Source organism: Diceros bicornis, chromosome 2 (genome assembly GCF_020826845.1).
Source record: "Diceros bicornis minor isolate mBicDic1 chromosome 2, mDicBic1.mat.cur, whole genome shotgun sequence".
In the NCBI taxonomy this organism is placed as follows: domain Eukaryota; kingdom Metazoa; phylum Chordata; class Mammalia; order Perissodactyla; family Rhinocerotidae; genus Diceros; species Diceros bicornis.
Genome location: NC_080741.1, coordinates 93,095,919 through 93,118,708, shown reverse-complemented (window position 1 = coordinate 93,118,708; position 22,790 = coordinate 93,095,919). Strand labels below are relative to the sequence as shown.

Genomic DNA, 22,790 nt, shown 5'->3' with positions numbered 1-22,790 from the left:
GCCTTACTGCTTTTCTACTCCACCCATCAGTGCGCCAGGGCTGATGAGAATGCACAACCTTGCCCTTGCGGTCGGGCCGGTCACTGTGATTGGGGAAAGGGAAGGTTTGCAACAGCTGAAGGGACATGGGTCCTTCATGCATGGGTCCACCATGCACGCATCTGGCAGAGCAGAGGTTCCTCAGAGCTTGCTGCGTGGGGCCCTGGGGACACAGGGAGACTCAGTGGGGGCCCTCAGCCTAGAGAGGCTCACCTTTGGGGGAGGCACCCAGGGAGACAGGGGAGAGGCCAAAGCAGTCCAGAGGGCTCAGGGAAAGAGGCTGGCCCAGGATGCTAAGGAGGCCCTGAGGAGGCCACCTCCCACCACCCTGGAGCTGAAGAGAAGTCAGGGGTGAAAGGAAGGGCGCTCCAGCAGTGAGCACAGCTCAGCACAATCACTGGGCATGCCTGCTTGCTATGAACACCTGTCTTCTGCTACTGCAAAAGATTCTGCTACTTTTTGCAATAGCCCTTGATTTTCCTTGGGGAACAGAGGTTGAAGTAGGGTCCTCCCTCAGTGCCAGGAGCAGCCATGACCCAGGCTGGCCTGTGCACACCCCCAGCCACGGTGCTGGTTGGGGGGTGGGAGTGGGGCTCCAGCACTTCAGTGGGGTTACTGGGAGAGAGACTCTCTCTCCACCAGACTTGCAACTGGGAAGCCCACCCTAGTCAGAGTCTGACTAGGGCAGCCACCCAGAGGAGGGCTGAGCCTGGAGGACATTGGTTAAGCCCTGGGACCTAAGAGCTAAGCCATCCTGGAACACAGCACCACCAGTGGACTTTTTCAAGCACATGGGCGAAACGAGTTAAGGTTCTGTTACCTGCACTGGAGACTTCAACTAGTCCGTTTCTCAGTCCCACCCAGCTTAGTGTAGGGTCACCGTCTGGAGCATCACAGGGGCACACTCACTTATTCATTCAACAGTGAGCAATTAGCATGTGCGGGCCCCAGAAGACAAAGACAGGGCTCCTCCTAGCACAGCAGTGGGGCGGAGGGGGGGGGGCGTGGAGTTGGATGTAGCTGGGATTGAGAGCTCTCTGTCAGTGAGCAGAGAGGTGGACATGGCACCACGGGAGGCGGGCAGGGGTGAAGGTGGCATCTGAGCTGGGCCCGGAGGATCCAGCGCAAGCAGCAGAACGAAGAACAACCACAGTGGGCTGATGTAGGGCTGGAGGGTGGCGTGGAGCAGAGAGGGTCAGAGGGCAGGAGGGGCAGGGAAGGCTGGTGGGAAGCTGAGTGGGAAGGAGCCCAGTGCCAGGCTAACATGCCCGGACTCTGCTCCAGACAAGAGGGGACAGTCACGGCAGCTTCCTGAGTGGGTGATAAGTGAGTTTGTGCCCATGGTGAGGGGAGACTGTAGGCGAGTAAGCAGGGGTTACCGAAGCCACAAGAAGTAAGTGCTTACCAAAAAGCCAGAGCCTGGAAGAGCCATCTGAGAGTTAGTACATTTACCAATCCCCAGAGAAACACAAATACTCAACGTCAGATCTTATCCTTTGCTTGATTCCCCAAGTGACTGTCTGCAGAGCAAGGGAAAGAAACTAAGATTTACTGAACATTCACAAGCAACCAGGCGCTTTATATACATTTTCTCACTTATCCACCTCAACCCTGAAGGCGGGGAATGCTCCCGCTCCTTTTTTATACAGGGAAACTGAATTCCGGGGCATTTCTTTAATTACCCTAGAGGCGGGGTCAAGCCAAAACTGGAACTTCTAGAATTCACATTGAACCCTGAGCTCAGGCCAGGCGGAGCAGATGGACAGGAGGGTAAACTGTCAGAGGTGGACAGCAGATGGGTAAGAGCCGGGTGTCCGGTGTCGCACCACATCTTACAGACTCACACAAATGACAATGTTGTCACTGACTGAATGTTGTCACCTCTGTGTAAACTCTAGGCCAGGCACTTCACACACAGAGTCCAGCTGTTTTCCCAAGGAGCTTAGGAAGAGTGGGCACTGCCCCTCTCCTTCTACCAACGCGACCGAGCCCAGAGAGACAGAGTGGGTGACCCAGCTATCACAGCTGGTAACAAAGGACGTGGACTTAAACTCGCACTCTTGAGCCTGAGCCCTTCCACCCACACCAAGCAACCCCTGAAAAAGTCCTAGAAGGAAATGTAACCAAACGGCCACAGGGGTGAGGAGATTATAGGTGACGTTTTTCCCCAGATTTTTAAGCTTTATCTCTAATGTGCCCATGTGACTTAATAATGAGTAAGAACTTATTTAAGATAAACACATGACATTTGGATCTTTCTGGTCACCCCCATCTAGAAGTGACCCACCTCAAGGATGGGAGTCTAGATAGACAGCCAATAAGACAAACAGCCCTGCCGGGAGAGCTCCCTGGAGATGTACAGGGGGAAACCCCAATCTATGAGCCCCAAATAAACAAACAGCAGGCCACAGGAGCCCCAGCTCGGAGACATGGCTCCCTGATTCACCAGCCGGCAGTGGCAGCACACTCCCACCCAGGCGGCTCCCTGGGGACAGGAGCTGCCTGCGGGAGCCTATGGCCACTGCCGCTCACCAAGTGCCATTCTAAACTTAGCTGCCTCCATGGCCCGGTCAGAAGGAGGGTGAGGGCAAGAACAAGGTGAGCCCAGGGCCCACACACTGGGTGCCAGATTCTCTCCCCACCCAGCCCGCCTCTACCCTCCACTCCCTCCCACTTCGCTTTCAGCATCAAGGCTGGGGCTTCGCAGTCAAAGTGGGGTCCGAATCCCAGCTCCTCCTCCATTGCCCAGCTATGCAACCTGCGCAGGGCTTCACTGGGACATTTGTACAGTGGAGACCAAGTGATATGCGGGTTATGAAACAGCCTCGGGATGGCTCTACAACCCATCTATAATGGCTCCTATTGGTGCAGTGACCAGTGTTATTGTTGTTCTTGTCATCGCCCCTCCTCAGGCACACCTGCTGACAGGAAGGAGCCCAGGGGAAGCTCAGGGGCTTGAGGGAGCAGCAGCTATAGCAGCGGCAGCACCCTGAGTGCGCACTGACCTCACCACGCACAATTCTAAGCACCTGTGTGGATAACGCGTGTAAGCACGTGCTGGGCTGGCTCTTCTTCATCCTAATCACAGTCTCTCCCAGGAGGGCTGCTGTGTAGTGTGGCCTGCAAAGTCAGAGGGTCCTCCGAGTGTAAGGCTTGGGGCAAGTGATTTAACCTACTAACAGTTCCCAGCTCCCAAGGCTGTTGCAAGAACTAAATAGGGTAACTATGTAAAGCACTGAGGTCTGCGCTATCCCTTGCCCTCCATTCTCAGGCTTTTTCTGCACTCCAGCCTTTGGCTGGGAAGAGATTTTCCTTGGCCAACCAAATCCCCTTGTTAATAACTGTAATTACCAAGGCCCTCTGAGCACATGTTAAATGTTTCCACTAATGTGGTGAATTCAAAATCAGGAGACTTGATGCACGGGGAGATTCTTGTTACTGGCACATATCTTTGAAGCCTGGAGGTTCTGGGGTGCATGACAGCTGCCACGGCAGTTCAGAGCCCCAGGGATTAAGACACAAGATCGGCAGAACTGCCCGAGCCAAGACTGTTCCATGGTAGGACGGGGGGCTGGCTTCTGCTTTCTGGAACTGTCTTTCAGGTACTTAAGACTGCTGGTTGTTCACTACATCAAGGCTTTCTGCAAGACAGTACTTAGCCAGTCACAACAACTCCACTCACCACTGCCTGAAACGTTACAACAAATCATCGGTTTACTCCAATGACTTTAGGCAGTATAAATCCACACAGAAAAATACAAACGTTCCCTAAAACTACAAACTGGTAAAAAACTGGAAAGTTTTAGAGATTCCTAAACACAGAGAAATATTTCCCCAATAAGTTTCACTCAGCTTGTAAGAATCCAGGTAAAGGTGCTGTGCTCCTGGCACCCATCAGACTGGGAAAGCATCTCCCTTCCCTATAGGCTGCTGGGTCCAGATCTCAAGGGCCACCCCCACCCCCACCACCCAGGGAACATCCCAGAAGATGAGGCCTCAGGGACGAAGTAGGCACGGCACTGCCCACTGCCCCATGCTGAGTAGGCAGCGCAGACACTCGGGCTGAGTGGGCTGTGACCTGAGGCATCCCTGGGGGCCTGCTCTGCTGGCCACGGGGTACCCAGAAGAGGCCTGAGGTGGAGTCTACGCTGATGTCCCCCTCCTCATCCCTCCTTATTCTGCACCCAACAAGCACCAGGTCACCACAGCCCATCTACCCTACCCGCTCCTGCTCCCACAAGCCCACTGCCCCAGCCTCAGGGCCTTTGCCCGGCCCCCCAACCAGCGGCCAGGGAGAGCTTTCTGACTGCGTTGCTCCACGCACACCCACAGTGGCTTCCACCCTGTACTTAGACCAGGGGTTCTCAACTGGGGGCCGAGTTTGCCTTCCAGGGGACATCTGGCAACATCTAGAGAAGTCTTTTGTTGGCACAATGGGAGAGGGGGCCGGGGGTGGGAGTGCTACTGGCACCCAGGGAGCAGACGCCAGGGATGCTGCTAAACATCCTCTGGTGCACAGGACGGCCCCACCACAAGGAACGACCCAGCCCCAAACATCAGCAGTGCCAGAGGCTGAGGAACCTGACCTGACAAGGGCCAGGTGCCAAGTGCAGGATTCAGGGCCTCAGGCCTAGAATTGAAGGGGAACAGTGAGGCGATCCCGAGGGGTTCAGCTGTGGTTGATTCCATGTAAGACCTTGCTTGGGGGAAAAAAAAGTTCCATTGCTTTAAAAGACAGTTCCAGGGGCCGGCCCGGTGGCGCAAGTGGTTAAGTGCGCGCGCTCCGCTGCGGCGGCCCGGGGTTCACTGGTTCGGATCCCGGGCGCGCACCGACGCACTGCTTGGCAAGCCATGCTGTGGCGGCGTCCCATATAAAGTGGAGGAAGATAGGCACAGATGTTAGCCCAGGGCCGTCTTCCTCAGGAAAAAAAGAGGAGGATTGGCGGATGTTAGCACAGGGCTGATCTCCTCACAAAAAAAAAAAAAAAAAAAAAAAAGACAGTTCCAAAACCACCATTTTAAACACACCAAACTAAATAAGTTAGTAACATATAAAACATTGAGAACAATGTCCTACACATTAGAACAAGCAATGAATATGCCACATTCTTCCTAGCTTCTGTGCATTAGCATACTCTGTTCTCTCTGTCTTGAATGCCTTTGCTCCCTTTCTCTACCTGGGAAAACCCCCTCACCTTCAAGGCCAGCTGAATCCTCACTGCATCTGTGAAACCTCCCACTCCACTCTGGAAGGGAGCAGTCACTCCCTCTTCCCTGTGCCCACAGCACGTAGGGTCCCTACTCTGGGGCTTAGTACTTTCTGTAGTCATCTCTGCCAGACTGGCCCCCCTGGGGAGGGGTAGGAATCCAGTTCTCTGTGTTCAGGTCCTATGCTAGTCACAGGAGAGGGCCACAGCTGGAGCAAAGGGGAGAGAGAGACACACAAACACACAGACAAAGGGCAAGAGAGAGGACTCGACGGGCTTTGGGAAGTAGCAGCTCCTCCATCCACAGGCCCTGGCTTAGTCCCATGGGGCTGTGGGGAAGGGGCAGGATGGCCCCGGATCGGGCCCCACAGAACCAGCTCTGCCCCACTGCTGCCAGACCAGGGCTTTATCCTTGACTCTAAAGGGACCTCTCGGTGCCCCTCCTCCACACAGGCCACAGAGGCATCACCGTGGGGCACGACTGCTGAGCTGTGGGGCCCTGCACACCAGTTATCTCTGGGCCACAGGCTGTCTTCACATCCTCATTGAGCCTCATAACCACCACCCCAACCAGCGATCAAACCTCCATCACCCACGGCGAGCAGACGACGCTGCGTGAGTGCTGACGTGATGCACTAAGGGCGTGAGAGCGCCTCTGTGCGACTCGTTCCAAAAGTGCACAACCTGCAACTAGTCACGAAGAAACACCAGGAGATCCACAGAGTAGCTCCAGGCAACAAGCGACCCAGACTCCTCAAAATGTCAACGTCAGGAAACTAGGAGACACGACAACCACACGCAGAGTGCGATCCTTCACTGAGTCCTCCAGGAAAAAAGTTTTAAAAGGCATTATTGAAACAACTAGGGGAGTCTGAAAATGGACTGCATCTGAGATATCATATGGGTGTTACATTCCTCAGGGGACAACCGCATCGCAGTGACACAGAATGCCCTTGTTCTCGGGGCACGTGCTGAGTGTGCAGCCTAACGGCAGTTCCACACTGCCAGTCACGTGGTCCAGCACACACAGAAAGCAAACGTAACCAAATGTGAACAATGGCTAAATCCAAGGGAAGGTGAGTGTTTAATAAACTATTGTTTCAACTTTCATGTCTGTTTAAAGTTATTCAAAAAGTTGGGAGGAGAAAACCTCAAAATAACCCATCTTACAGATGAGGAAACCGAGGCTCAGAAAGGTTAAAATTCTAGCCAGGATTCCAACTCAGGTCTGGCTGACTCCAAAGCTCTTGTTCTTTGAAGGTACCCTGGTTCCAACCTCCTGGAGCAGGCAGAAGATACCAAGCGTGCACCAACTCTGGCCCTGCCGGCGTCTGTCAGTACAAGTCCATTTGGTCCTGGCAGGGGCTGCTCTCGAGGCAGCTGGCTAAGAGCGCTGATGAAACCCCAAAGATGGGTTATTGAGATTGCCCAAGAACCTGTTCCAGAGTCTATGGCTGTGACGGGGTAGCTGGTTCCAGTCTGGGTAGCTGGGTGGGGAGAACATATTTTAAAAGAAAAGAAAAACAGTCTCATTTCAAACCAAGAGGGAACACACAGCCACCTGCCACTGTCCAAAGGCCTACTTATGGAACCGCGACACCCACAACCTCAGCACCCCTTGCGGCCCCTTCCTTCAGCACCAAGACAAGTGTTCACTTTTTCTCTTTGCTAGGTTTCCAGAAGCCTCTCAGCTGAACGGTGTCCATGAGAAACACCCGTTTCCATCTAGGAGCTCCAGTCCTCCAGCTCCTGAGAACCTCGCTGTACCCTTCAGGGAAATGGGGTGAGGGCTGCAGCAGGAGGAAGAGGCAGCACATTAAGGACCTGGCACTGACAGAGGCCAGACGTGGTGGCCCACATTTCAGAACTGGGACATTTCATGTAAAAACCCAGATTCCCAGTCTCTCTTGAAAACCTTGAAGATCTGATCACATCACGGCTGTGCTGCAGCCCAGCAACTCCCGTGTGGAGCTGGGTGGTGGCTGCCCACCGGGATGCGGCAGCCTCGGCCCCAAAGCCCACACCTGGAGGGGCCTGCGTGCCAGCACATGGCAGGCAGCTCAGGGCATCTTCGTACTCTGGCCTAATCCTCACAGCCCCTCGAGATTGGACTGTTACCCCATTTCACTAAGGAAAACTGAGGCTCTGAGGCAGTGGGCTGCCCCAGATGCCCTCCAGAATGGGTTTGGAATGGTGGGAGCATTCCAGGAAGTGGCCCCAGTCTGCAGAGTCCTCAGCTGAGCTACGATCTCCAGGGATCACCATCCACCACATGGACAGTTGTTGTTTCTTAAACTCTTGTTTCTTAAAAACAAAACACAGAGAACTTGATTCACTCTCGTTTATATGGGCTGCACTTCCTGCACTGTCCACTGTGACCTGCTGCAGTTGGAGATGGGACCAGGGCCTAGACTAGGGTGACAGGGCCACATGCAGGCATTTTAAGTGGCATGTGACTTGCTCCATGGGAAGTCCTGGAGGCCCAGCCCTCCCAGCTGGTGGCGGAAGGAGGAACTATCAGGTACACAAATGCAGGCGGCTGGAGGCCCAGCTCCACCCCACATCTGTTTCGCCAGCTCACCTGAGCTGCCAGCCAGCTCCCATCAGGGCAGGCTCTTAGAGGAGCAGCCGGGTGGGGCTGCCGTGCATTCCTGATGGGGGAGGTCCCAGGACAAGGGGGTCTTCTTACAGCACTGGCTTCATCGGGTGCCTGATGTGGCCAGGCAGGTGACGGGCACGGCTCCAGCTTCGTTTCCAAGGCTCAGTCTCCCTGCTTGTAACATGTGACAGGGACACAAGCTAGCACCTGGTCCTGAGTCCTGAATTCACGGCCCAGACTTGGTTCAGTGGTACTGCAGTCTGTGGCATCTCTGAGCTGGGCCTGTGGAAACAGGACGGGGCTCTATCTTGTAGGTGTAAGAATCCGTGTTGGGGAGCTGGGTGCACACCTGTGCTGACACTCAGGGCCAGCATGAATGCCTGAGCAGCACTGACTGGTGGGCTCCCTTTCTGCTGTGTGCAGACCTGTGCACATCCTTAGGGAGATGGCGAGAACAGAGCAGTGACACCCAACCGGTGGCACCAAGAGCTGGGGCTCCTGCTTGGGAAAGCTGAGCACAGGCTCACCTGGCACCCTTACTCCAGGCCACCTCTGCCCTCACTCTCCTGCTCCAGGCTGCAGCCACACTTCTCACTGGACTCTGGCTTCCAGCCACATCGCCTCCAAGCCATTCCCTCCTTCCCACAGCGAGGAACCTGGGGACCATGCTGGTTCCCGATAAATGCTGCACCTGCAGGCTCAACTCCGTTAGCCAGGGCTGGCCCGCCAGGCCCTCTGTGGCCCCTGCTTGTGGCCCTTCCCGCTGCTCCTTGCTGCACTCCCCAAATGCACCCGCATGCTCAGGCCTCTGAGCACAGCCTCCTCCTTTCCTTGTGGTTGGCCTGGGGGAGTCCACTGAGGAGGTAAGGATCCTGTTCAAACACAAACTCCCCCAGGAAGCCTTCCTGGACTTCCCACACACATGACACAGGCCTCATGGTCACTTGTGTACTGCAGCAGCCTTCTGCCTCCCTGCTTTCCCTCTGGCCTTCCTCAAACCATTCTCCTGAGGGCAGCCAGAGGCATTGTTTACAAATGCAAATTGAATCAAGTCAGTGTTTTACTTAAGACCTGCCTCCTCCCACAGACCCAAATTCCTACCACCGCTCCTGCCTGTGTCTCTGATGCCATCTCCCCACACCCTGCTCAGCTTGCTCACGTCCTTCGGGGGCAGTTCCCCCACAGCCCCATGGCACTTCGTGAGCCCCTCTTAGAGGCAAGCGGTGGTGTCACCAGAGGGTTACTGCTGGTTCCCTGCCATCTACGCCACTAATGCAAGTCTGGGAGCGCAGCCTGGGGCCTCGGGAGGAGCACAAGGGCGGGGTGCGAGCAGGGTGATGTGGGGCGGGGCTCTTTGGGCCTCATCTGTGAGGTGGGGGTGATAATACTCCTTCCTGGGGGAGGCAGGAGGATGACCATTTCATACACTGCATCAAGTGACCTTCTGCAACGGAAACCTGATGTCACATCCTGCTACAGGCCTCCAACAGCTCCTCTCTGCATTTAGGATAGAGGTGAACATCCTCCCATGGCTCGCCAGACCCCATGTGGCGACCCCTGCCAGCCCGTGGCCCCATCACCCACTGGCTCCCTGGGCCCAGCTATCCCCGAAGGGGCCAATCCTTTCTGCCTCGAGCTCCAGTCAGGCCCCTCCGCTGCCTGGGACACACCCTACTCTGCCCAAAGGACTCCTACTCATCCTCCAGGGCCCAGTGCAATGCCGCTGCCTCGGGAAGCCTTCCTGACCCCAGATGAGGTCAGGGTCCTGCTATATGCTCTCACAGCACCATGCACCTTCCCAGCACAGTTCGATGTGGTCTGCCAAAATATAAATGCTTGGGAGATGGTCTGCATACCGTCTGTCTTCCCAACTGCTATGGGCTGCACTGTGCCCCCCCCTAAATTCATATATTGAAGCCCTCATCCCCAGGACACCTTACATGCGACTGTTTGGAGACGGGGCCTTCAAAGAGGTCACCAAGGTGAAATGAGGCCGTTAGGGTGGCCCGAACCCGATATGACTGGCGTCCTCATAACAAGAGGAGATCAGGACACAGACACACACACAGAGAGCACCACGTGAGAACACAGGGAGAAGACGGCATCTACAAGTCAAGGAGAGGCCTCAGAGGGAACCAGCCCTGCCGACACCTTGATCTTCTCCAGCCTCCAGAACTGGGAGGACAGATGTCCGTTGTTTAAGCCGCCCAGCCTTATGGTACCTGTTGCAGCAGCGCCAGCAGACTCCAACACTAACCACACTGCAGACGCCATGAAAGGGGGGTCACGTGGGCTTTTGCTCACTGTTGTCTTTCTAGAACCTAGCACAGGGATGACATATAACGGGCTCGAATACTGCAGGCCCGAGTCCATGAGCCAGGGCTGGCCCGAGGCCCCCTGTCGCCCCCGCTTGTGGCCATTCTCGCTGTTCCCTGCTGCAGAGATGCAGAGATGAAGGCTGGGCAGTGAGCTCCACGGCATGGACTGCATCTTCTTCAGGTCTGCATGTCCAGAACCAGCACTGCGTCAGGAAAGGGGGCCAGAGGAGGGCTGAGACAGTGCGTGCTGGGCGAGTGCACGACTTCCTGACCAGACCCTCCTGCCTGTCTCTGACCTTGGAAAGCAAGGTGTGCCGCGGTTACGCGCAGGCCCTGGCCACCACATGGCTCAGCCCCAGTCCTCTTCCTCCTGCCGCGTGATCTCAGGCAAGCTGCCTGGGCACAGGCGCTACTTTGGGTTCCTCCTTTGCATAATGTGGGTGCTGCCAGGCCTGGGGCTGCTGGGGGGATCAAGTGGTCTACCTCCGTGAGGGCATGCTGTCTGGCACAGAGCGAGGGCTCCGGAAGAGCCGCTGTCATTATCTCCACCTTGGACCCTGCCTGCCGCCTCCTGGGGTGGCTGCTGTCCCTGCTGCAGGCCTCACCCTGCAGGGCACCCAGGTCGATCCACTCCCTCTGGTCACTGGCCCATATGGCTTCAGACCACACCCCTGGCTGTCTCTTAGAACCCATATGTCCAGCCCTGGAGTCACTTGCCTGTGGGGGCCTCAACTGATGCAGGGGAAGCTGGTCCCCAAGAAACACTGCAGGGGTGTGTCCCCAACTTCGGCAGGCCTGGCCCACACAAAACTGCCCATGTCTAGAAGCCAGGGGTGCAGGGACTTAGCCCTGACAAATCTGGCACCTCATGAAACTGGGTGGGAAGCCCCGTGGCAACCTGCCTGTCTGGTAAGCAGGTAGGGGCATTCCCTCCCCGTGCCGGCCCCAGGAGAGCTGCTCACTAACCGCCTGCTCAGGCCACGTGGGGCACCTGCAGGGTAAGTTTATGGTTTGGCTCTGTTTTCAGTCAGGAGGGAAACGAATAATCCTTGCTTGTGACCAAATGCAAAGTGCCCTCCAGGGTCCTGGTGGCAGAGACAATCGCTGCTTGGAAGGTGGCTGGTTAACCTCCCTCGGAGTAGCCTGGCGTGAATGAACGGGGGTTTGGCTGACGTAACTTCCGCCGCTCTGCCATGGGAGCAGGGTCCTCAGTGGACACATGCTGCCCCAGGTAAGAACACAACACACAGCCCAGCCACCACTTACGGAGCCCGTCACGGGTCAGATACTGCGGGCAGGGATTATGTGATCTAATCTGTACTCCCTCCCTGGAAATCAGATTTATTTGTCCCTTGTTAGCATGGAGGGGCTGAAGCTCTGAGTGGGAACAGCCCGCCTTGATCAGAAGGGGCTGTGGGCAGAGTGGGGAGGCCGGGCTGCCTGACTCTGAAGGCCTCGCCCTATGCTGCACCAGGCGACCCTCCGAGGAATGGGGCGGGTGGCCCTGTAGTCTGGCCTGGCCCGCCCACCCTCCTAAACCAACACTAGGCCCTGAGAGCCGGTGATGCAGAAGGGGTGGTGCTGTCCCACTGAGTGCTCAGGCTAAGACAGGACACCCCAGGACTCTCTTTCCACAAATGATATTCAGGACCTCCCACCCCCAGCTCAGGCTCTGACGCCACTCCAGGACCCTGAAGGGCCCAACAAACAGCTGATGAAAGACAGATGAACAGAGGCGCTGGGCTGCCCCTCAGAGTCCTGGGACACAAAGATGATGCTGTGTGCCCGTTGCTCGGCATGTGGGCTCTGGGGTGGGCTGCCTGCACCCGAGTCCTGGGAAAGAGGGTTGGAAGGGCTCTGAGAGAAGAGCCACCTGGTCGGGCCTCTGTGCCCGACCTCGCTCCTGGGGGCCACTGCTGGTCTCCCTGAGGACTGAAGACAGAGCTCTGGGGTCTTCCTAGTTGCGCAGCTGTGAACCAGGGGCCTCAGTTTCCTCACTTGTGGAAGGGGGACAAGTCAGATTAAATGGAGATGCTCCCTGCCTTCCCAGCCCTGGCCTCCCCCCGCACAAGTGCTCTCAGCAGTGCCGTGGGGCCGGAGAGGAACACTGAGTGGTGGCAAGGGACTCAGGTACACCTCCACAGAAGAGGGGTTCTGTTTTGGGCTTGAAAAATGGGATGGGCAGCAAGAGGAGTGAGGCCCTGGGAGAAGGTGAGGTGAGAATTCCCATATCCACGGTACAGGCGCAGAGAATGGGCTCAGAGCAGGTAGCCAGGGGCCTGCACTCCCCATCCCAAGGCCTTCCCCATGTCTCTTCCTTTCCCCGACCCTGGCCGTGCTGAACTGGCCACTGGCCACAGGGTTCTAGAGAACATCACACATCTGATTCTAGCCCTCTCCACACGCTTCCTTCTCCCCTTCCCTCCCAATCCCTGCTTGGACAGCAACTCCTCTGGGAAGTCTGCCATGACTCCCTCAGGATGGCCACTCTCCTCACCCCGTTCCTGGCCGTGTGCGCCTATGGACACTCGCCATGCTGACTGTGAACTGCTGGTGTGTACCTGCATCTCTCCCACAAGGCAGTGCGTTGGGGCAGGACTCTGTCAGAATGATGGTGGCCTCCCCAGCCCTGAGTTTCCACTGGAGTTTGCAGAGCTGGACAGACTGGTGCCCTCTCCTCTCAAGTTCCCTTGAAAGAACTAGAGCCCTTGAAGCTATGTCACCAGAAGGCAGCTGTGCTCAGGGAGTCGGATGACACTGGCACCCGTCTGCAGTGGAGGAGTTTCTGGGGAGGTTCACAAGCACCAGGCTCCTTGGCTCCCCCAGACCTGGGTTCGCCCATTTGTTCATTCCAGTCCAGTCCGTTCCACTCAACTCCTTCATCTATTCACGTGTGCAAGCAACATTTCCCATTCCATGGAAAGCCATCCCCTTTGGCTTGACAAACTGTGACTGGGATGGTACAGCGAAGTCCTCAACCACTGGGGGCTGGCTCAGGGGGCAGAAGCTGAAGCCAAGATGGCCTGGGGACCCTCTTCAGACACCCTTGAGAGGTGAGCAGGTGGTGGCTCTCCTGACATCCAGCCAGTCTCCCAGGGGCCACACACCAGCCTCCCCATCCCATCAGCAGCAATCTCACAGGCCCTCTGCTTAAGGGCCCACCAAACAGTATGACCACAACAGTTCCCTCCTCCCACACAGCCTGAGAGACCGAGCTGCGCTTCCAAACCTCACCACTAGCCCTGCACATGAGGAACCAAGGCTCAGGGAGTCTTGGGCAGAGTGGTCCAGAGTGAGGCCTTCTGGTTCAAATCCCAGCCCTGATGCTTACTACTGTGTAACGCTGGGCAGGCTGCACTCGTATCCTCTAGGCCTTGCTCTCCTCATCTGTGAAATGGGGAGACTCCGAGTGCCTGGGTATATGCAATAGTCAACCTTTCTGAGGGCTTCCTAGGGCCTCCTCTAACTGTTGTCATGGCTCCTGAGTGTTAGCTCCTCCTGAAGAAGCTTCTGGATTCTCACTGGAAGTACAATTCTACAGATTTATTTTTTTCTTTTTGCATTTGCCTAGAGTCCATTAAATTGTGATTAGTAATAATTAAAAGGTTATTAAAGATCACCAAAATTTGATGATCCTAAATGAAAATTAGCAGGACCCGAGATCTCCATCTCAGGGTTTGATGGAGAATCTGGCTGCCCCACAACAAGATCAAGTTCTTGACACATAAGTGGAGTGCTGGACTCTCGGCAGGTGGGGCAGGTCCCACGGACATGACGAGGCCCTTCCTGTGGCCACCAGTGTCTATGGTTCTCAGTCACTGCTGCTCTGGCTTTTCCAAGGCGAGTGTCTGCTCAAAGCTCTGGTACATGGTCAGTTTCATTTGCTATGAATTGTGTGGTCACCTGATGAGGGCCAGTAACCCACATCACACAGTGGTACTTGGGACCTCGAGTTTTCCAGTGACAAGGCTGTAAGCGTCATGTGCACTGGGGACCATCCCCACCCATACTGCTAAAGCAGACTACACACAATCCTCCCCAAATTGGCAGGTCCAGGAGCACCTCGTGGGAGATGGGCCACCTACCACTACCACCTACTACCTACCACTCAAAAAGCTTGCCACGTCTATCAAGGTACACATAACAACCTCCTGAGTAATTTTAGGTTTATGAGGCATTGTTGCAGAAGATAAAATCACATGCAGACATTTGCTTTCTCTCCTAGACTCCATAAGAAGTGACTCACAGCTGTCGTGGGGATAAGTCCACTCATCCTCTCCCTTGACTCTTCTCTGGTTGGAAGTCATCAAGGAGTTTGCTTCTCCTGCAAAGTGGGATGTGTGGGGCTGGCAGGAGCTGCTGTCCCAGCCTGTCATCCAGGCTGCCTCTCAGCATGAGAGCCGGCACATGGGACACGGATCTGGAGTGGGGGTGGGAGTAGCAGGACAGGGCTGGCCAGGTGAGCAGTGGGAGCCGACTGGCTCCATGAGCCTCCCAGCACGGGAGCATCTCCAACCACATGCGGGCCCCACGGCGCCGAGCTCTCTGCAGCCCTGACTGCTCTCCAGGGGTCGACAGGGGCAGGCAGAGGCTGCACACCCAGACAGGCTGTGGGTGAGGCGCTCAGCCCCTCTGCTCCACAGGCCCCACCTTAGGATGGAAACAGGAGACCTAGCTCCGTGAGAAAGCACCGGGCACCGAGGCAGCACGCAGAGTGCAGTGATGCTGACACGGACAGGAGTGGTCTGTTTGCTGGAGGACCCTCTGCGCTGCCTGGCAAAGTCCTCCAGCTGTTCTCTCTACCAGCAGTGCTGCCCCGTGGGCTCCTAACCCATCTCACATGGCTCCCCAGCCTCCCAGGCCTTCAGACAGAGGCAACTTTTTTGAAGGGAGTGGTTTTGTAAATGTGGGGCTTTTCAACCCTGAGGCGCCCCCGCAAGACTTCCTGGGAAGGCTCCTTGGGTGTCAGGATAGGGCTGTCCCTCCAGCCCCTGTGACTGCCCAGAGTAACTTCTGCGGCAGCAATGGGCCCAGTGTTAGGACCCTTCTCTCAGGGGGCCAGTGTCTACGGCTCCAGGAAACAGTTTCCACACCACGGTTCCCCTCCGATCTGTGAATCTGAGGACCACGTGTCCTTCCTGAAATTCAAGTAGGAGTTACAAGTCACTGTGGGCCAAACCCAGCCCAAAGGCATGTTTTGCTTAGTTCAGACAGTTTTAGTTTTTAATCAGGAAATTTTACATAAAAATTAAATCAGACAAAATTAAATTCTTGAGCCTACATTCTCACATAACGAGAGTCAGCTGGACTCGAGCAGCAGTTCTCTAGGTCACCACAGTCCCCACCATTCCCTATCACCTGCCACCTGGCCTCTTTCACACCTGCTTGGTGCTGTCGGCACTTGGACCGAGAGGTCCGAGAGTGCACTGGGGCCTGGGCGTCAGAGGCAGATGGGAGGACAACCAGGGGACTCTTCAGTCTGTCTTCCCCAGCCAACCAGGTCTCCCTGCAGAGCCGGCAGTGAGGCCCATAAGCCACATATGAACCCAGCCCCATCCAGGATCTGGCCTGGAGCCTTAAACTGTGCAGCACCAAACCCTGGGCTTCCCCACCCCAGCACTTCCAACTTGTAGCCAGCAACACTCTCTCCTCCTCCACCTGGCACTGGATGTCTCGGGTTTACTGAAGTTTCTTTCACAATTAAGGCACTTCAAAAGGTTAAAAGTAATTCTTTATGGCAGGAATCGGCAGGAAAAGACAAGCAGGAGGTGGGGGTGGGGAGTGGGGGTGGGTGGGATGAAGGAACCTGACCAGTTATATTTAATAAAAAGCTTAGAAGCCACCAACAGGAAGCAGACCTATTAAAAAGGCAGCACTGACCTAACGAAGGAATGTGACCTCACTGACTGAAGCAGCGTCCCCACGTCTCCCCTCCCTGCACTCCTACCCCAGCACCCAGAGCCCCCACACAGGCTCTTCTTGGCTCGGGCCTATTCTGGGAACACTCAGCTCTGAGTCTTGCCTAAGGAAGGGGAGCTGAGGGGAAGGTATGCACGATCCCACCCACCCCACAAGAAGGAAATGACAGTGCCCTCCTTCCAGGAGGCCTGGGGGAGGGAGGAGGGCTCTGGGGTGTGGCCCCTCCCTCCAGGCAGCTCCCCCTGCCCTCCCAGTGCCCTGTGCCCCTCCTGCCCAGAGAACTCCCATAGGTGCAGGCCCAGGGCCCTGGGGACTGAGGTCTGGACACTGGCCTGTCCAGCTCATGCCCTGCGTGTGCTCCCTGGAGCCCACAGCAGGGCACTGTGGGCCCAGTTTGGCTGTGGTAATGACCAGGAGCAGCTGGAGAGCAGTAAAGGACAGGACAGGAGGTTGATGCCTGGCGTCATGACTGGAGTCTCCCATGAGTGGGTCACTTTGCCTGCCCCATCAGCGTCTCTCCATCTGTGATGGGCTCAGCCTCACCTTGATGGAGGCCTCGGGGCACAGTCAAACAGCAGAGTCGAGTGCTGCGGGGAAGCAGGCCTCTGGCGACCACTGCTCTCCCTCACTGCAGGGCAAATGCCACACACGGCCCTCTGGCCTTTAGGAAGGATTCAGGAGGCAAGGCCTTTGGCCAGGCTCTCAGGAGAGTGAAGGGTGCTGACTTCGCCTGGTGAGCTGCCAGGGAGCTGGGATTCCTGCTCCCGAACTGGGGCCAGGGCGCCACACTATCAGATTTTACTCAAGAAGCTACAGACCAAGATCATGTTGCTGACCTGATCCAAACCTCCCCATGGCTTTCCACTCCCCACAGAATAAAACTCAGAACCCCACAGCCATGCAGAGCAGTGCAGAGCAGTGCAGAGCAACACGCTGACGTCAGGTCAGGGGCAGGTTACGGGAGCTCACTGTGAAATCCTTCAACTCTGCAGCGGGCTTGAAAACTGTCTTAACACAATGCTGGGGATACAAGATAGCAGCTCACGGTGCATCACGTAAACTCGCTAACATGGAAACACCCCTCAGGCCTTACCCTGCTGCAGGCGCTGCGGCAGAGCCCCACCGGGATCCCACACACCACCCCACTTGTGCCACTCCTGCCCGATGACTGGTCCTCAAACGCAGCCAAGATCATCCTCACCTCGGGGCCTGCGCACTTGTGTCCTTTTCTCCACAGAATGTTCTTCCCCTAGGGATCTGTGCACGCAATCCCTCCCTTCAACCAGGCCTCGACACAACTGTAGCCTCCTCTGCAAGATCTCGCCTGACTGCCCTGTCAGCATGCCCAGGAAGTCTCGGGCCTCTCCCCACTTTATTTTTCTGCACAGCACACAGTCTATACTTACTGAGCGTGTTCACGTCTGTTCCCTCCCATGACCATAGCACTGTGCCTGGTGCATAGCAGGACCTTAGGAAAATGGTGACAAAGGGCGAGCAGAACTAGAGAAATCCCAAGGCTCTCCTTCCTGCAGCAAACGCACACCCTTGACTCTGCCATGGACAAGTCCCAAATCAGACCAAGCAGAGGCTTGGAGCCTGCTGGTCTCAGAAGAAGGTGGCAGCTCACATTCTGGGATACCCTACTAGCTGCCGGGGCAGCGTGCCAGCCCTTGGTGATCTCTCTCACCAACGCTCTTCCTTCCAGATCAACAATGGTATCCCCACTTCACAGACAAGCCAAGTGACGTATGCAAAGTCATCCTCAGATGGAGACGGTGGCATAGGAACTCAGACTCAGACCTTGACCCTGGCTCAGCCCAGACGCTGACTCCAGGCCCCACACTGGCTTTCCAGCCACAAGCCGGTAGGACCAGAAGCCATGACGCCATGTGGGTTGAGCCTTGTGCATCAGCACAGGCAGGCTAGAGAGTGGAGCCAAGTGGTAGCAGCTGGGCACCGTCTCCATCATCTCTCTGTGGCCCGCACAGTGCCCATGACTTCACTCACCAGGGATGTGGATCTTGAACTTGCCACTCTGGCCAAAAGCGCTGTCAATGACCCCTAGCTCCCCAGTAGACAGGTACACCTTGAGCCCCACGAAGAGCTGGATGTTGGTCTCCTTTTTGAACAGGGAGCGGCCGATCACGCTGTGGTCATCCATCACCTGTGCCCACACACCCAGCCCCGAGAGAAAGCATTAGTACGTGCGGGAAAGGCCCTGGCCCACCGCACCCTCCCTGGTGAGCGCCCGTCTTACTGATAATGGAACAGACTGGAGCCACCGTGATGACCGGCCCTCATCACCACCACCTCCCCCCACACCGACACTCACTGAGCCTGGGCGGTGTGCCAGGATGGCTGTGAGTGCTTCATGTGCATCAACACACACAGCCCCACGGCAGCAATGTGAGGGAGGCACTCTTTCTCCACTTCACAGATGCAGAAATGGAGGCACAGCAAAGTCAGGCTGTCTGTCCAAGGTCACAGAGCTCATGGGGCAGATAGCTGAGAATCTGCAGCTGCCCTGCCTGTCCCTGCCACCACACTCTGTCTGTCCCTACACGCTTGTCTAATGACAGCTAGAAGCACTCTCCTCATGAAAGCTTTCGTGGACACGCCAGGCCAAGAGGATGACATTCACTCCTGAGCCTGCATGGAGGCTTTCTAGAACCTGCCTCACTCTCTCTCCAGTTTCCCCTCCCGGTGAGGAGTCTCTGAGGACCTGGCCTCCGCCGCCCCATCCCTCTGCATTCACATGCATTCCTTTTGGCCCAGGGCCTTTCTCACTCTGCCCAGAGCCCCCTTCCCGGCTTGGCCCACAGCCCCACTGCCCCCTCCTCCATGATGTTCTCCTGTCTCTATCCCAGCAGAAGTCCCCATTGTCTCCTGGATCCCTACTGCCTGTGGCCAGGCTCTCTGCTGCAGAGCTCGAGGCCCCTTGCCTCTTTGTGGAGGCCCAGGCTGAGAGGAGGGACATACGTGTGCATGAAAAAGCTGACTTGGTACAGCCCTGACTGCACCATGAGCTGTGTTCATCTTGAACCTTCTCTCCAAGCGTGGGAAAGACTGAAGTGTTACTCTCCCACTCCTGAGGCCTCTTGCAGCTCAGGTACTCCCTTCAGGGAAGGTGGCATGGCCAGGAGCCCCTTGCCAGGTGGCCTCCCCTCCCCTGCTCAGCTTCTCTCCAGGGCCTGTGCCAGGAAGGTGCTGGGTCTCTGGGTAAAAGAGAAAGAGGGGTGTGTGTGCATGCATGTTAAAGACCAGACTCTTTCCCAGATGACCTCAGAGGGGTGACAGTTTCTTCCTGAGATTTGCTGCTATTTCGGAGCAGGACTCATGCTTCACCTGGCCTCTGGCATGCTGGGTCCCCACAGGAGAGACTGCAGAGGCTTCCTGCTGCTCCCCAGGCCGCGTGCACCGGCCTGGCTGCTTTCTGAGGCTGAGGTCAAGTCCAAGTAGCCGCCGGCATGGGCATGGGCAGCAGTGCAGGGGCTGAAAGTGTTATAGCGGTGAAACCTTCCTGAGGCTGACACTCCCGGGGGACCCCTGTGGTCTGGGCTGTCCTCAGCCTCAGAAACATTTCACTTATGCCCACTACGCCAAGATTGGGCCAAGGGCCCCAGATGGATTGTTTTGAAAAGCAGAAACTGTCTCATTTACCCTAAAAACCTTTTGGAAAAACATATCCTATTCTACTTGATTCATAGTGCCAGATAAAAGGTACTCGCATTCCCTCTCTCCTGGGTGATGGATGAATCGGATACAAATGATGATAAGAATAATCATTTCCACTTGCACAGCCCTTTATAATTCACAAATCTTGTTCCCACACATGAACTCATCCTTGTCCTTCAGGACTCAGCTCCAGAGCTCCCCTTGCGGGCTGTGCCTGCTGTGGGCTCTGCCCTCCCTCCCTGGCTCTGCCCTGTCTGTGGGTGCCACTGCTCGCACTGCAGTGGGTGTCCAGCAAGGCTGCTGAGTGAAGTGAATGCAGATGGCTCCTCTGACCTGCAAGACATGGACAGTCAGGGCAAGCAGATGTCACCAGCTCCAAGTGCTTTCCCAGGCTTCATGGCTCCCAGGAGCCCCGTTCCTACACCCACCAGAAGGGCCTTTTTGTGGAGCTCCATTTCCATCCTGGCCAGGAGCATGAGAGGGAAGAGCCCACCTATTCATATTTGGCAGCAGAGCCTGGTACAGTGGGTGATGAGGACATTTAGCTGAACTGACCCAATGGCTCTGGACTAGGCAATCCCTGTTCACCATGACTAAAGATGCTGAGTGCCCCCTCCTATTCCAAACTCAGCCTCAACTGCTGGGAGGCCACCTGCGGTTGGGAGAAAGAGAGCACCTCAGCCCCTCAGAGCAGCTCAGCCTACGCTGATCCAGGCATTAGCGGGGTCCCACTGAGCCCTCGAGTGCCCTTGTCTGCATTCGACTGCCTTGTTTTCATTCCTACTTCAGAGAGATCAGAGCCGAGCTCAGAGATGAGATCGGAGTGGGCTGCAGTCACCTGAATCAGTGGCAGAGGAAATTCAAATCCAAGTCGGCTGGGCCTTTGCAAAACCCATGCTGAACCGTTAAAGATGAAAGACTGGGGCTGACTCGCTCCAGGCTGGAGAAGCAGGCAGGCCCGGGGCTGCCAAGATGCCCCGGGACCCTTTCGGGCAGGACGGATGGGTCCCAGGTCTTTGCCAGCTTGAGAGAGAGCCAGCTGAGACACAAGATCTGGCCCCAGCATCGCAGCTGGCCGAGGAATGAAAAAGGCCCAGTCCTTGCACCAGGAGCTTACAATGTACTTAGAGAACCACCTTATAAAAGGCCCCACTGGACCAAACTGCCTCATACAGGCAGGTGTTCTCTTGGACAGAAAGTTCTCAGCAAATGCACAATAATGTTCTTCTTTCTACAAATGCTTACTGAGAGCCTACCGTGTGCCAGCGTGTAGTCGTGAACAGATCCAAGCTCCTGCCTCAGGGGGCTCACACGTATCCCAGGGGAAGGTAATGTTTACATTCTCCCTCCAGCCCCCCTGCCTGTGGACTGTATGCTGGCAGAGACAGGGAGCCCCCATCTCTGTGTGGGCCCCAGTCCAGGCCTGCGGGCTGCAGAGCCCCTCCAGCCGCCACGGCTCACTTCAGCCTGCACCCGGCCCTGCTCCTCGTCCCGTCTCTGTCTGCACAGCACAGTGGGCTCCCTGACAGTAGGTCATAGCTTTATCTAGCACTCGTTTATTGCTCCCACCAGGACTCAAGGTCCACCAAGGCAGAAGTGTGTGCCTCTCCTCCACGCTGTGCTCCCTGCGCTGCCTCTGTGCTCCTCGGGTCCTGAATAAACGCTGAAGGCTGCCTAACTGGGGTGGCTGGCACGTCTGCCACACCCGCACGTGCCTGTGGGCTGCTGTTTTTAACAGCTTCACTGAGGCATACCTGATATACAATAGCAGGCACATGTTTAAGGTACATCATTTGGTAAGTTTAGATATCTGTATACCCATGAAACCATCACCACAATCAAGCTGATGAACATATCCATCATCTGCAACTTTCCTCAGGCCCCTTTGTCATGCCTCCCCCTTTCCAACCCTCCCAAGGTCTTCCCAACTCTGCCCCCAGGAATCCACCCAATCCTCCCAGCTCTGCTTGGGCATGCTCTCCTTCAGGCAGCCTCCCCACGTCGCAGACCCCCCCATCCCCTGAGCTTGGCCGCTCTGTCTCATCGCTGACAGCTGGCCTGTCTGTCCCTCTTACCAGACACACTGGGGGTTCTGTCCACATGGCCCATGGCAAGTCCCAGTGAAAACACACATTATGTGGAGCAAGAGGGAGAGACAGGTAAGGAACGGTGGCTCTTGGCTCTTTGTGGGTAAAAGTCACTCACTCAAGTGGACATGTGTTTGGGGATACACTCCATCAAAGGGTGAGCCAACAACCCCACCTCAGGCCTAGTTCTCTCTCATACCCCAATGCTGGTCATCGCCCACGCTACAACACAGCTGGCCACCATTGGGCATCCCAATGGGCCTGGTGGCTGGGCTTCACAGTGATCAGAGCCGTGGTGGGGCAGGCGTGCTACCTACTAGCAAAAAGGCCTTCCACAAGACTTTTTACTACATCTGCTCCCCTGCCCCCTCCTTTCTTTTGGTTATAAAATATTAACTTAAAAAGCTAAATGCCACAGAGACAGGAGAGGATCCATCCTTCCCCAAGTCAGGGTCTTGCAATGAGGGCAGACTAATTTTATTAACTTCAGGGGAACTTCAAAAAGCTTCAGGGCTTTCATGGCAGACAGCGACGACCCCAAAGTTGGTTTAAGTGCTACATAAACAAAAGCCTGGGGCTGAGGAAGCTGAGCGCTCCAGCACTTCTTGTTTATGTTCTCATCTGACTGAGCGGGACAGCGCGCAGGCTGCGGGGCCCCGTAATCCTGCTGGTGTGTGGTGCCCTTCAGTTCACTGACCTACATTACCACAATATTTTTTTAAACATCCGGGATAAGGTGAGGAGCGAATGGGCTCTTTTTGACCCTCTGAGGAGAGGCCCAAGGAGCTACCTCTTGCTTGCTAGTCTTGGGGTCTCACTGGGGCTGGAGTGGCAGTTTAGAAAGGATTTCAAGTTCAAAGGGAGCATCTCTGTCACTCTTGTTCTCCTGTTTTATGGCTTAGCCAGAAGACACAACAGCACTGACTGGGTGCAGTGTCCCCTCCTG

The 22,790-nt window shown here is 56.0% G+C and overlaps 1 protein-coding gene across 4 annotated transcripts in view; it reads right to left on the bottom strand.

Moving 5' to 3' along the window:
* EEFSEC (eukaryotic elongation factor, selenocysteine-tRNA specific) overlaps positions 1-22,790 on the bottom strand; it is a 258,417-nt gene that overhangs the window by 32,872 nt on the left and 202,755 nt on the right. For all 4 annotated transcript variants that reach the window (XM_058566950.1, XM_058566957.1, XM_058566966.1 and 1 more), the window contains one exon: positions 18,090-18,246. In XM_058566950.1, the coding sequence (XP_058422933.1) occupies positions 18,090-18,246 (157 nt within the window). The remainder of the gene's footprint in view (positions 1-18,089; positions 18,247-22,790) is intronic.